The sequence below is a fragment of the Sphaerodactylus townsendi genome, linkage group LG03 (assembly GCF_021028975.2).
Source record: "Sphaerodactylus townsendi isolate TG3544 linkage group LG03, MPM_Stown_v2.3, whole genome shotgun sequence".
Classification (NCBI taxonomy): Eukaryota; Metazoa; Chordata; class Lepidosauria; order Squamata; family Sphaerodactylidae; genus Sphaerodactylus; species Sphaerodactylus townsendi.
The window spans coordinates 21269044-21282902 of NC_059427.1; the positions used below are offsets into that span (position 1 = coordinate 21269044).

Consider the following 13859-nt stretch of genomic DNA (forward strand, 5'->3'; position numbering starts at 1 on the left):
GCACTGATACATCCCTGAATCCTACACTCAAGGGGGCAGTTGTTAACTTTATGAGTGAGAGAGAGGAATCTATCTAGTACATTTTAATGGTGGGCTGCATATGCAATGAAGAGGGAGGAATAAATTATACCAGGCCAGCCCTGGAGGTTGTCTGGAGTCTCTGTGGATACTGCTGGAAGTTTTGGGAATATGTCAGAGAATCACATGAAGGAAAGACTTTGCATGAATGGATAGCTGGAAAACCACTGCCATAAAAGCCTCTGAAACTGTTTTATCTGTTGGGCACACTGGGATGTGAGCTCATTCTGCCAGGTCATCGCTTCCTAAGTAAAAAATAAACCTATTTTTTTCCTATTGAGTCTGGTCTTTACTCCTACCTGAGAAAATGGACTTAGGCTATCCATTCCACTGAGACAGTTCCCTCAATTTTCTTTCAGACATGGATTTTCAGATATGTTTTGACTGGCTACTTTCCCTCCTCCTAAACACTTAAGTGTTTTGCTGACATGCAATAATATTTTAGCCTTTGACTGCACGTGTTAGCCAACATACAATAGTACTGATAGATGGCATGCAGTAGTATTTAGGCCCATATGAAAAACCTCCATGCAAAGACATTAGTATTTAATCACTGACATGCAACGTTTAGTGTTCGGTATATTGGACAGCTGAAATGGAATGGTATACACCAGCGGTGGCGAACCTACGGCACAGGTGCCAGAGGTGGCACTCAGAGCCCTTTCTGTGGGCACATGTGCACAGAGTTCATCATGTGGGTGGGGGGCGGAAAATCACACCCCCCCCACACACACACACATATAGGCTAGCCTGGGCACGATCCTTTACCTGGGAGTAAGCTCGGTCGCTGGCAATGGGGCTTGCTTCTGAGTAAACGCTCCTAGGGTCGTGATTCACCCATTCGAAGTGTTGCACGGTTGCTTCACCAAGCTTACTCCTCGGAGCCAACCGTTTTTTCTAAACGAAGACCTCAGCACTCAGGTTAAATGGCCGTGTTGGCACTTTGCGATAAACAAGCGGGTTTGGGGTTGCAATTTGGGCACTCGGTCTCGAAAAGGTTCGCCATCACCGGTATGTACAGTATTTGGTATCCATCACGCACCTCTATGTAGTAACTACAGTAGCTGACATGCAACGGTAAGTGGCATTTCACTATTTAAGTTGATAACTTACGGAATTTTCGAGACCCTTACAAATCTGACAGCCGGCTTTTTTCGAAAACACACAAAAAGCCTTCAGTTTTGTGCCCAGGTTTTAAGTCAAGAATCCCTATGCTGGGAATTGCAACCACCTTTAAAATTTGCTAAAAGTTCAGTTTGGCTTCAGTGCCCTCCATTCTGACCACCTGCAAGCCAGTCTGTGGAAATAATGCCAACCACGCCGCCCCTTGGAATATCAGCGCAAGCCAAGGCTTTTGATGAATGACCTCACGGGAATGATCAAGGCATTGCTAAAGGTGTCCCTTCCTTGTGGATATCTTCATTACGAACAAGGCTTCTTTGGAGATTCAGCCATTTCCCAGACGAAAGCCATTCATAGAGCTTCTTTTCCTGCCCAGTCCCTCCGGCGTCACGCAGGGCTTGATGTCTAAGTAACATGTTTTGCATATACTGGGCCAGAGGATAGGCTGGGATGAAAGAAAGAGATGCAGGAACAATTACTCAGATCCTTTAAACAGGGAGGTACCGTATATGCTCGCACATAAGTTGCATTTTTCAGCACATTTTTTGTGCTGAAAAAGCCCCCCTCGACTTATACGCGAGTGAGGTTTTTACTTTGTCGGCCGTCAGGGGGCGCAGTTTTTAGGCTAGCAGCACCAAAATTTCAGGGCATCATCAGGTGACACTCTTGATGATACCAGCCGGGTTTGGTGAAGTTTGGTTCAGGGGGTCCAAAGTTATGGACCCCCAAAGGAGGTGCCCCCATCCCCCATTGTTTCCAATGGGAGCTATTAGTAGATGGGGCTACATTTTGAGGGTCCATGACTTTGAACTCCTTGAATCAAACTTCACTAAACCTGGGTGGTATCATCAGGAGAGTCTCCTAAAGATACTCTGAAATGTTGGTACTGCGAGCATAAACATTCCTCCCCTGACAGGCACCCTCAAATTTTCCCCAGATTCTCCCTTTAAATCACCCCCCCGCCCCACCCCCACTGAGTGTATTTAAAGGGAGAATCAGGGCTTACAGACCTAGTTTACTGTTTTTCTTGGAAATATTCAAAAACATTTAACCCACGGTTGCCTCAATTAATGTAATTTTATTGGTATCTATTTTTATTTTTGAAATTTACCAGTAGCTGCTGCATTTCCCACCCTCGACTTATACGCAAGTCAATAAGTTTCCCCAGTTTTTTGTGGTAAAATTAGGTGCCTCAACTTATATGTAGGTTGACTTATACATGAGTAGGTTGACTTATACATGAATAGACAAAGTTGAATAAGAAACAAAATTAAAGCCTCTTCCTACTCATCTAGCTATCTATCACATTTTCATTTCACCCTGACTCTAGCATATATGGTTCTCCCATTCTCCATCTTAGCCTCACAACACAGCTCTGCCGCTTGAGCTGTGGAGGCTTATCTGGGGAATTCAGATTAGTCTGTGCCCTCCCACACACGCCAGCTGGGTGCCCTTGGACTCTCTCAGCCCCACCCACCTCACAGGGTGTTTGTTGTGAGGGGGGAAGGGAAAGGAGACTGTAAACCCCTTTGAGTCTCCTACAGGAGAGATATAAATCCAAACTCTTCTTCTTCTGAAGCTTTGCAGTATGTCAGTTATCCCAGAAACACCCAGGGCTTGCTTAATTGTCTCAATTGAGAACCATTCCATATCATACTTTTGGGACCATGTTACTGAGATAATTAAAGATAGTCTACAGATAATTAATCCTGCCTTTAGACTACTAATCAGTCATCTTTTGGGTTTTGCAGGGTCCCCCATTTTATCCTGCCTTAGAGCATCATACCACAGCAGGTGTCTAGTGATGCTACTCCTGTTTCTAGCCTGCAGAATACAGCACTATCTATAAGATAAAAAAAGGAATCTCACTTATATGTTGTCGTTGATGCTGAATTAAGCTTCTATTTGAGCTGAACTTTTTCCCACACTCCAAGCAGCCATAAGGTTTCTCTCCTGTGTGGACTCTCTGGTGGGTTACCAAGTGTGTCCGGTTGGCAAAGCATCGCCCACATTCTGTGCATTTATAGGGTTTCTCTCCTGTGTGAACTCTTTGGTGCTTCACAAAGGCAGAGCGATCAGCAAACCCTTTCCCGCACTCCAAGCAACGGTGAGGTTTCTCTCCTGTGTGTCGTCTGTGATGCCTTGCAAGGTGTGAAGGAGAAGCAAAACATTTTTCACATTCCAAACACCGATACGGTTTCTCTCCTGTATGGATCCTCTGGTGCCTCACAAATGTTGAGCGCTCTGAAAAACATTTGCCACACTCCAAGCACTTGCAAGGTTTCTCTCCCGTGTGGACCCTCTGGTGGCTTATGACATGTGACTGGCGGGCAAAACATTTCCCACACTCTAAACATTTATAAGGTTTCTCCCCTGTGTGGACTCTCTGGTGACTTCCAAGGTGCTCTTGACGGGCAAAGGATTTTCCGCACTCCAAGCATTTGTAAGGCCTCTCACCAGTGTGGACTCTCTGATGCTTTGCAAAGACTGAACGGTCTGCAAAACATTTCCCACACTCAGTGCATTTATATGGTTTCTCACCCGTATGTACCCGCTGGTGTTTCACGAGGTGAGACAGTTGAACAAAGCTCTTTCCACACTCAGTGCATTTATGGGATCTGTCTTCTACATGGATTCTCTTGTGGCTCACAAGGGCTGAAGGGTCAGCAAAACATTTCCCACAGTCACTGCATTTATAAGGCTTCTCTCCTGTGTGGTATCTCTGGTGGATCACCAGCTGAGACTGGCAAGCAAAACACTTCCCACAGACTGAGCATTTATATGGCGTCTCTCCAGCATAGATTCCTTGGTGTCTGGCAAGGTGTGCTTTGCGAGCAAAGTATTTATCACACACCAGGCATTTGTAGGGTTTTTCCCCAGTGTGGACAATCTGGTGACTCACAAGATGAGACTGACATCCAAAACACTTGCCACATTCCGAGCATTTATAAGGTTTTTCCCCTGTGTGGATTCTCAGGTGTCGGTTCAGGTTAGGTTTCTGAGTAAAGTGTTTCCCACACACAGTACATAAGTGCTTTTTTCTAAGGTTATCTGTAGAAATAAGGAGCAAGCAGAATTAGCTTGAGAAGGAATTTCAAGAAGTACTCAGATGAGCAGATGTGGAAAATGCAACTATCCAACTACAAAGGATTAGAGAAAAATCCTCTCTGGCATTTCCATTTGCCACATATTGGAAGCTTTTCATTGGGGGCAGCAATTGTATGACCATCTCACCACATCCCAACATTCTGAAATGGCACAATTTAAAGAGGCTTATACCACAAAATCTTTCTGATTATGTAGACAGTTTCAAAGTATCTACAGAAGAGCTGCTGCAGGTCTATTCTGTGCAACTGTGCAAAGCCAGGACTACAGCTAGGGTTACTCTATAATGCAGTGGTGGCGAACCTATGGCACAGGTGCCAGAGGTGGCACTCAGAGCCCTCTCTATGGGCACGCGCGCCCAGAGTCCATCATGTGGGGGGGGGGAATCTACCCCACACACACACATCTAGGCTGGCCTGGGCACGATCCTTTACCTGGGAGTAAGCTCGGTTGCTGGCAATGGGACTTGCTTCTGAGTAAACCCTCCTAGGGTCATGATTCACCCATTCGAAGCGTTACACGGTTGCTTCACCAAGCTTACTACTGAGTAACGCGCACTTCGGAGCCAACCATTTTTTCTAAACTAAAACCTCAGTATTCAGGTTAAATTGCTGTGTTGGCACTTTGCGATAAATAAGTGGGCTTTGGGTTGCAGTTTGGGCACTTGGTCTCAAAAAGGTTCGCCATCACTGCTATAATGTAACAGAAACAGGCTGGATCCACATATTGATGGATATCACATTACTGTAGTCATTCATCTCCTGGATTTTCTTGATCCGGACAGCAAAATCCAGGCAATGAGAATGACAGGAGTGCAATATCTGGAAACAAATAGATCCTACCAATTTGTAAAGAGTAACAAACAGCTGCTTCTGTGCTCTCAATTGTTGCCAAGTTACATAGGTAGCACAGTTGGATAGCCAAACTGTTACACTTCAGATTGTAGGTGTATTACATCTTGGAACAATTCCCATGTGGAGAAAAACTGAAATCCAGAGTTCCAAACAGATACCATAAGTCTTCTCCCTCCCCCTCATCATTCATTTGTGGTCTCACCTGAGGTGGCATCAGAGATTTTTCGTCCATTCAAGATCTGAGAATCTGGCACCCAAGGCTCCTGCCCTCGTTCCAGATGGGAAACAAGATCAGGTTTAAGAACTGGAAGTCCTGCTCAGAAATGGAGGGAAGAAGACCTATTAGGATGGTCTGATTTCTGTGATTTTCTAAATAAAGAGTTCCTCGTTTAAATGTCTACTTCCCATCATTCCAGAGGTATAAGGTAGGTAATGAAGAGCTTAAATAAACAAAGTGTCCAATCAATAGAAGCTAAAAACAAGTCATACATGATAAGAATTAAAACCACACCTTATCAACAACAAAAGCCGGGCAAAAATTGATTTGCACATCTTCTTGCATGTTGACTGAGTACACCTTCATTTATTTAGATATTTATACCTGTGGGGACCCAAAGCACCTTTTATCATTCCCCCATTCTCCATTTTGTCCTCACAACCACAATTTTGTGAGGTAAGTTAGAATGACAATGAAATTCCACAGCAGAGGGGGAAGGGCGGGGGAAGGGCGGTATACAAGACTAATTATAAATAAATAAAGTTTGAACCCGAGTCTGGTTTGGTAGAAATGTCGGGTTGGGGGAAAAGATATACAGTGGAACCTCGGTTTTCGTTGGTAATCTGTCCGAAAATAATCGATGAAAACCGAAACCAATGAAAACCAAGGCAAACTTTTCCATAGGAATCAATGTAAATCCAATTAATCCGTTCTAGGCATTCCAAAAAAAAACATACCAAAAACACATTTTTGGTGAATAAACACACTGTTTAATGCTGAAAACAGTAACAAACAATAACACTAGGACCAGCTTCAGAGCCAGTGGACCAATGTCGCACCAGAAAGCTGTCCAAAGAGGTCTGTTTCTGATGCCTCTTTAAGATTTGTCTGAAATGGGGCAAGACATTATCATTAAACAAGCTGCAGACACAGCCTGCAACAGCTTTGTCCGGGTGATTTTTCTCCACAAACCCCTGCACCTGACTGCAAATCGATGAAAACCGAGGCAAATCGATGAAAACCGAGACAAATTTTTCACTGAAAAAATCGATGAAAACCGAAACCGATGAAAACTGAAGGCAATGAAAACCAAGGTTCCACTGTACATGAAAAAGGAGAGGTGGCTACCCTGCTACCTGTTCTGGAAGTGGATTTATGTTTATTTTTATCCTGTCTTTATTCCTTCTTGGAATTTGAGGTGAACACAACTGCCATGGCAGGACGTCTCCCATCAAGGAAGTGACAAGATCCACGCAAGTGAAGCAAAACTTCCACTTTGCAACCATTTGAGGATACCAGCAAGAGAGGACAGAAAAGAAAAAATGTAAACAGTCTTTTAGGAGAAAAGGACAATTCTGGGTAGCTGGAGAGGCAGAGTTACACCATCAAGCAAGTACAGAAGGCCTTAGCGGTTAAGGTGGCAGATATAACCACACGAGCAGACTGGACGACTCTGGGACAAGTCCAAATGCTCAGCCCAACCCACTTAAGAGGTTTTTGTGAGAATAAAATCATAAAAGGATCTCTTGCCGTTCACACAGTACCTTTCAGATAATGCAGAAAAGAAATACATTAGGAAAAAAAGAACTGAATCTAGAAAAAACTAGAGAGGGGCACGGTGAATGGTGGATATTGTCATGCCTTCCAGATACTATGAAAACAAATGAATTCCTTACCCGGTGTAGTCACATTCTCATAATTTTCCAGCATGACTTCCCTGTACAAGGTTCTCTGGTCAGGGTCCAACAGAGCCCACTGCTCCTGGGTGAAATAGACAGCCACATCTTCAAAGGTCACCAGCCCCTGAAACGAGCAAAAAACCATCCGTTCTCCAGTGATTCAAATCCCTAAGTGACTCTGGCCCCTTCCGCACACGCAGCACGCGCTTACAAACCACTTTCACAACTGTTTGGTAAGTGGATTTTGCCATTCAAGACAGCCTAGCAAAGAGCACTGAAAGCAGTTTGAAAGGGCATTATTCTGCATGGGCGGAATGAGCCTCTGACAGTTAGGATCCATCATACACAAAATGACCAACTCTGGTTAGGAAAATTATATTGGTTTGATGCTCCCTGTGACCTTTGGCAGTTTGCGAGGGGAGATTTTTTGCAAGAAGTCTTTAGATTACATTTTATATTCTGCAATTTGCTGTTAGGGGAAAAAAGAGGCTGGTGGCTCCCCAGGGAAATTACAATGGAACAAAAGACCCACAAACATTGCAGCAATATTCCGAATCAAAAATAATTTCAGCGTACTGAATAAGTTAAAGACTTCTTGGGATTTAACTTAATTTGAAAAGCTCTTTTTGTAAGTAGGGGGAGTAATCACAGTTAGGATTAAATATGTTAATCACATTAATATCTATTACAAAAAGATCCTCTGAAAATGCCAGCCACAGATGCAGGCGAAACGTCAGGAGAGAATGCTGCTAGAACACGGCCATACAGCCTGGAAACCACACAGCACCCCAGTGATTCCAGCCGTGAAAGCCTTCGACAATACATCTATTACAAATCTTCGCTATTACAGTCCCAAATAAGACTACCAAAATGCATTGTTGAAATTTATCAGAAATAATAAAGACACCCATCGTGCAGAAAATAATACACCATACATAAGTAAAGGGGACAGAAGATTCAAATATACATTATGTTAACTGGTTTGCACTGCCTGAACAACTGTACAGCAAAATTCCACATAATAATTTAACAACCGGTTCTGGTGGTGGGATTCAAATAATTTAACAACTGGTGGTTTACAAGCACCATTTTAACAACCGGTTCTGCCGAAGTGGTGCGAACCGGCTGAATCCCACCACTGTCTAGCAGTAATGTGTGTCCACTTATTCACACAAATCAGCAACAATAATCTGGCCAAGAAGATGTGACCCCTGACTTCGTTGAGTCGGTTGTGCATGAAAGGCTAAAGACAGCTAAGAAAATGAATATGTCCTAATACTGAGGATGCAAGAAAGGCCAGCCCAGTAACTAACATCTTCCCTCACTGCTTGCAAATATTTCCTGGTGTGGAAGGCCACTAGCTGGAGGAGTAAGTGGAAACAGTGTCCCACACTGCTCTTTTGTTGTTGCTCTTGAGCATCTTCTCTATGAACCACAGCAAGCATCAATTTTTCACCTATTTTAGCAGCGCACAGGCTGAGATGTTCCACCACCTCCTCGCAGGACTGCAGAATGCTCACCATGTCAGTCAACAGTGTGGCCCAATGCGCTGAGCTGAAGTAACTTTGCTGAGGTAACCGTTTCACATATTCGCCACAACCTCCAATACAGACCGCTGCTGCAGGCTCTCTGGCGTGCAGAATACTTTGTCTCAGCGTTCTTTACTGGGCTTTCTAAGGACAAATTAAAACAGCAAGCAATTTTCAGTTCCTCTGAGGCTTGGGACTTATAAGCGTCATCACAAACAGCCAGTGTGGCATTCAGGGTTTGCTCTGCCTTACCACCATATATCTACAGGGCCTCCATGTTGACAAGGCTGAAGCTCGCTGCTGTGAAGGCCTTTCTCAATGCTCCAAGTGTTTTGTTGTGCTAACGTAGGTTTAGAATTGACAGCCAATCCTCAATAAAGTCTGTCAAGTTTAATGGCAACATTCTCAGCAGCATCAGCCCATCCAAGGCTACATATGCCCAGCATGGGCGAATGTCTCCTCTTCAAGCTGCTTCAAGGGATTTGGGTGTCTTGGTTGATAGTTCCATGGGAATGTCAACTCAATGCATGGCAGCTGTGAAAAAGGCAAACTCTATGCTGGGGATCATTAGGAAAGGAGTTGAGAATAAAACTGCAAGGATTGTCATGCCCTTATATAAAGCCGTGGTGCGACCGCACTTGGAGTACTGTGCCCAGTTCTGGTCGCTGCATCTCAAAAAGGATATCGAAGAGATAGAAAAAGTGCAGAGAAGGGCAGGGAGGATGATTGAGGGACTAGAGCACCTTCCTTATGAGGAGAGGCTGCAGCGTTTGGGACTCTTTAGTTTGGAGAGGAGATGTCTGAGGGGGGGATATGATTGAAGTCTATAAAATTATGCATGGGGTAGAAAATGTTGACAGAGAGAAAATTTTCTCTCTTTCTCACAGTACTAGAACCAGGGGGCATTCCTTGAAAATGCTGGGGGGAAGAATTAGGACTAATAAAAGGAAACACTTCTTCACACAACGTGTGATTGGTGTTTGGAATATGCTGCCACAGGAGGTGGTGATGGCCACTCACCTGGATAGCTTTAAAAGGGGCTTGGATAGATTTATGGAGGAGAAGTCGATGTATGGCTACCAATCCTGATCCTCTTTGATCTGAGATTGCAAATGCCTTAACAGTCCAGGTGCTCGGGAGCAACAGCCGCAGAAGGCCATTGCTTTCACATCCTGCATGTGAGCTCCCGAAGGGACCTGGTGGGCCACTGTGAGTAGCAGAGAGCTGGACTAGATGGACTCTGGTCTGATCCAGCAGGCTCGTTCTTATGCCCTAGGTAACTCAGCAGACATCAGAGACATGTAATCCTCAGTCTGCCAAGACCAAATTTATGTGGTCAGATGCACTGCTCCTCTGAAATATTGCTTCAAGCATTCTCCGATGGCGGTGATGATAACCATAAGAACAGAAACGACAGTAGGAACAAAATAAGCTTTGCTTGGAGCATTCCAGCTGAAAAGAAGGCACTTCGCCAGCCACAGGAATCCAGAATTCTCCACTATGGAGACCATCATGTCCCTCATGGGAAGGATATCTTTCAAAGAGGAAGTTGTGGTACATCACCAATCCGCTAGTGGGTCCCGAGGGCTTGGAAATCTATTGCAGACATCGCAGCCAGATTTCCAGCACTCAGATTCTGGCTGCTGGAACCCTTCAGAGCCATGTTTCCAGTTGGTTCTGGTGGGTTTTCCGGGCTGTGTGGCCGTGGTCTGGTGGATTTTGTTCCTAACGTTTCGCCTGCATCTGCGGCTGGATTCTGGACACAGCTGTAACCTCTCAGCCTCAGAAGTCTTGGGCAGTTCTGGTCTCTGCACACAGCCTCGCTGAAGTGATACAGTGGGGAGCTCAGTGCTCGCTAACTTGGCTTGTTATGGCTGCCCACCTGAAGTTCTTGCCCGTGCTCCTCTCCTCGGCGCATGCCTAAACAGTACAGCAGATGAAAACTCCACAGATCTGCGGAGCCATAGCTGGGGTCTCCTGCTCACCAGGATGCCACTGCAGGAAAGAGACAGAGATTTGGTCAGGAATGTCCTCTGAGCACTTTTTAATGAGCATTTCACAAACATTCTTTAGGGCTTAGCATTCCCCCCTCCCTATGCAGTTATATGAATGAAAATTATATTTGATTAATTCCGTTGTGAGAATCTTTGCATCACTTAGTCAAAAAAGAGTTCTACGCATTTAGTTCCTTGAAGTAATGTAGAAAAACTTAACATGGGGAAGCCGGAAATAAACTTATCAGGTAAAAACTTCAAGATCAGTTCTGCTATTCAATGAATCCATTGGGATCCTGTTTCCTGATTGTGGACAAGCAGATATCTCCAGGAACCTGTTAACCAGGCATCAGACTCCCCTACAACTCCACAGCAATTGTGTTGAAAGGTGCTCTGCATGAGAAAGAAGTAAGAACACATGACCATCACTTCTTCCAATGATTTTATTTATTTATTTATTTATTTATTTATGTATTTATTGTTTCGATTTATAAACCGCCCCATCCCCTGGGGGCTCATCATCTCAATGATGATGATGAAGAAGAAGAGTTTGGATTTATTTCCCCCCTTTCTCTCCTGCAGGAGACTCAAAGGGGCTTATAATCTCCTTGCCCTTCCCCCCTCACAACAAACACCCTGTGAGAGCTCCGAGAAGCTGTGACCAGCCCAAGGTCACCCAGCTGGCATGTGTGGGAGTGTACAGGCTGAATTCCGCAGATAAGCCTCCACAGCTCAGGCGGCAGAGCTGGGAATCAAACCCGGTTCCTCCAGATTAGATACATGAGCTCTTAACCTCCTACGCCACTGCTGCTCCCCGCCTTTCTCTCCTGGAAGGAGTCTCAAAGTAGTTTACAAACTCCTTTCCCTTCCCTTCCCCATAACAGATACCTTGTGAGGTAGGTGGGACTGAGTGAGTTCAGAGAGAACTGTGACTGGCCCAAGTTCAGCCAGCGAGCTTCACGTTTATCAGCAGGAAAACAAACCCGGTTCTCCAGATTAGAGCCCGCTGCTCTTAACTTACTACACCTTGCTGGCTCAGTGCCTTCCTGTATACTTATCAGGAGGAAAGGGGTTAAGTTATAAAAAGCAATCACTGCTATACATGATCACGGCCTGTTCTAAAGAGTAATCAATTCAAAAAGTCATAACGTTTCGTCTATGATACCACAGTCACCAAAGTTTCAAGACAGGTTTTACTGCAAGTGCCACTATTGAGCAGCAGTGGCGTAGGAGGTTAAGAGCTCGTGTATCTAATCTGGAGGAACCGGGTTTGATTCTCCGCTCTGCCGCCTGAGCTGTGGAGGCTTATCTGGGGAATTCAGATTAGCCTGTGCACTCCCACACACGCCAGCTGGGTGACCTTGGGCTAGTCACAGCTTCTTGGAGCTCTCTCAGCCCCACCCACCTCATTGGGGGGGGGGGGGGGTGGGGGGGGGGGGGGGTGGGGGGGGGGGGGGGTGGGGGGGGGGGGGGGTGGGGGGGGGGGGGGGTGGGGGGGGGGGGGGGTGGGGGGGGGGGGGGGTGGGGGGGGGGGGGGGTGGGGGGGGGGGGGGGTGGGGGGGGGGGGGGGTGGGGGGGGGGGGGGGTGGGGGGGGGGGGGGGTGGGGGGGGGGGGGGGTGGGGGGGGGGGGGGGTGGGGGGGGGGGGGGGTGGGGGGGGGGGGGGGTGGGGGGGGGGGGGGGTGGGGGGGGGGGGGGGTGGGGGGGGGGGGGGGTGGGGGGGGGGGGGGGTGGGGGGGGGGGGGGGTGGGGGGGGGGGGGGGTGGGGGGGGGGGGGGGTGGGGGGGGGGGGGGGTGGGGGGGGGGGGGGGTGGGGGGGGGGGGGGGTGGGGGGGGGGGGGGGTGGGGGGGGGGGGGGGTGGGGGGGGGGGGGGGTGGGGGGGGGGGGGGGTGGGGGGGGGGGGGGGTGGGGGGGGGGGGGGGTGGGGGGGGGGGGGGGTGGGGGGGGGGGGGGGTGGGGGGGGGGGGGGGTGGGGGGGGGGGGGGGTGGGGGGGGGGGGGGGTGGGGGGGGGGGGGGGTGGGGGGGGGGGGGGGTGGGGGGGGGGGGGGGTGGGGGGGGGGGGGGGTGGGGGGGGGGGGGGGTGGGGGGGGGGGGGGGTGGGGGGGGGGGGGGGTGGGGGGGGGGGGGGGTGGGGGGGGGGGGGGGTGGGGGGGGGGGGGGGTGGGGGGGGGGGGGGGTGGGGGGGGGGGGGGGTGGGGGGGGGGGGGGGTGGGGGGGGGGGGGGGTGGGGGGGGGGGGGGGTGGGGGGGGGGGGGGGTGGGGGGGGGGGGGGGTGGGGGGGGGGGGGGGTGGGGGGGGGGGGGGGTGGGGGGGGGGGGGGGTGGGGGGGGGGGGGGGTGGGGGGGGGGGGGGGTGGGGGGGGGGGGGGGTGGGGGGGGGGGGGGGTGGGGGGGGGGGGGGGTGGGGGGGGGGGGGGGTGGGGGGGGGGGGGGGTGGGGGGGGGGGGGGGTGGGGGGGGGGGGGGGTGGGGGGGGGGGGGGGTGGGGGGGGGGGGGGGTGGGGGGGGGGGGGGGTGGGGGGGGGGGGGGGTGGGGGGGGGGGGGGGTGGGGGGGGGGGGGGGTGGGGGGGGGGGGGGGTGGGGGGGGGGGGGGGTGGGGGGGGGGGGGGGTGGGGGGGGGGGGGGGTGGGGGGGGGGGGGGGTGGGGGGGGGGGGGGGTGGGGGGGGGGGGGGGTGGGGGGGGGGGGGGGTGGGGGGGGGGGGGGGTGGGGGGGGGGGGGGGTGGGGGGGGGGGGGGGTGGGGGGGGGGGGGGGTGGGGGGGGGGGGGGGTGGGGGGGGGGGGGGGTGGGGGGGGGGGGGGGTGGGGGGGGGGGGGGGTGGGGGGGGGGGGGGGTGGGGGGGGGGGGGGGTGGGGGGGGGGGGGGGTGGGGGGGGGGGGGGGTGGGGGGGGGGGGGGGTGGGGGGGGGGGGGGGTGGGGGGGGGGGGGGGTGGGGGGGGGGGGGGGTGGGGGGGGGGGGGGGTGGGGGGGGGGGGGGGTGGGGGGGGGGGGGGGTGGGGGGGGGGGGGGGTGGGGGGGGGGGGGGGTGGGGGGGGGGGGGGGTGGGGGGGGGGGGGGGTGGGGGGGGGGGGGGGTGGGGGGGGGGGGGGGTGGGGGGGGGGGGGGGTGGGGGGGGGGGGGGGTGGGGGGGGGGGGGGGTGGGGGGGGGGGGGGGTGGGGGGGGGGGGGGGTGGGGGGGGGGGGGGGTGGGGGGGGGGGGGGGTGGGGGGGGGGGGGGGTGGGGGGGGGGGGGGGTGGGGGGGGGGGGGGGTGGGGGGGGGGGGGGGTGGGGGGGGGGGGGG

General features: G+C 51.5%; 1 protein-coding gene across 1 annotated transcript; it reads right to left on the reverse strand.

Annotated features, from left to right (window-relative positions):
- Window positions 1-969: 969 nt before the first annotated feature.
- LOC125429998 (zinc finger protein OZF-like) lies at window positions 970-10589 on the reverse strand. Its single transcript, XM_048491643.1, has 5 exons — window positions 10467-10589; window positions 7053-7179; window positions 5362-5472; window positions 3070-4251; window positions 970-1645 (listed from the first exon to the last, which is right to left on the reverse strand). Exons 1-5 carry the CDS (start codon window positions 10500-10502, stop codon window positions 1458-1460), a joined length of 1644 nt encoding a protein of 547 aa, XP_048347600.1. The 5' UTR covers window positions 10503-10589; the 3' UTR covers window positions 970-1457.
- Window positions 10590-13859: the final 3270 nt, after the last annotated feature.

Excerpts from the sequence above, each read along its gene's own strand:
- LOC125429998 (XM_048491643.1), bottom strand. The coding sequence starts at position 10,502 with ATGCGCCGAGGAGAGGAGCACGGGCAAGAACTTCAG. Across the intron at positions 4,252-5,361 it reads AATCTCTGATGCCACCTCAG|ATAACCTTAGAAAAAAGCAC; the intron begins GTGAGACCACAA and ends TTATTTCTACAG. Across the intron at positions 1,646-3,069 it reads GCATCAACGACAACATATAA|CCTATCCTCTGGCCCAGTAT; the intron begins GTGAGATTCCTT and ends CTTTCATCCCAG.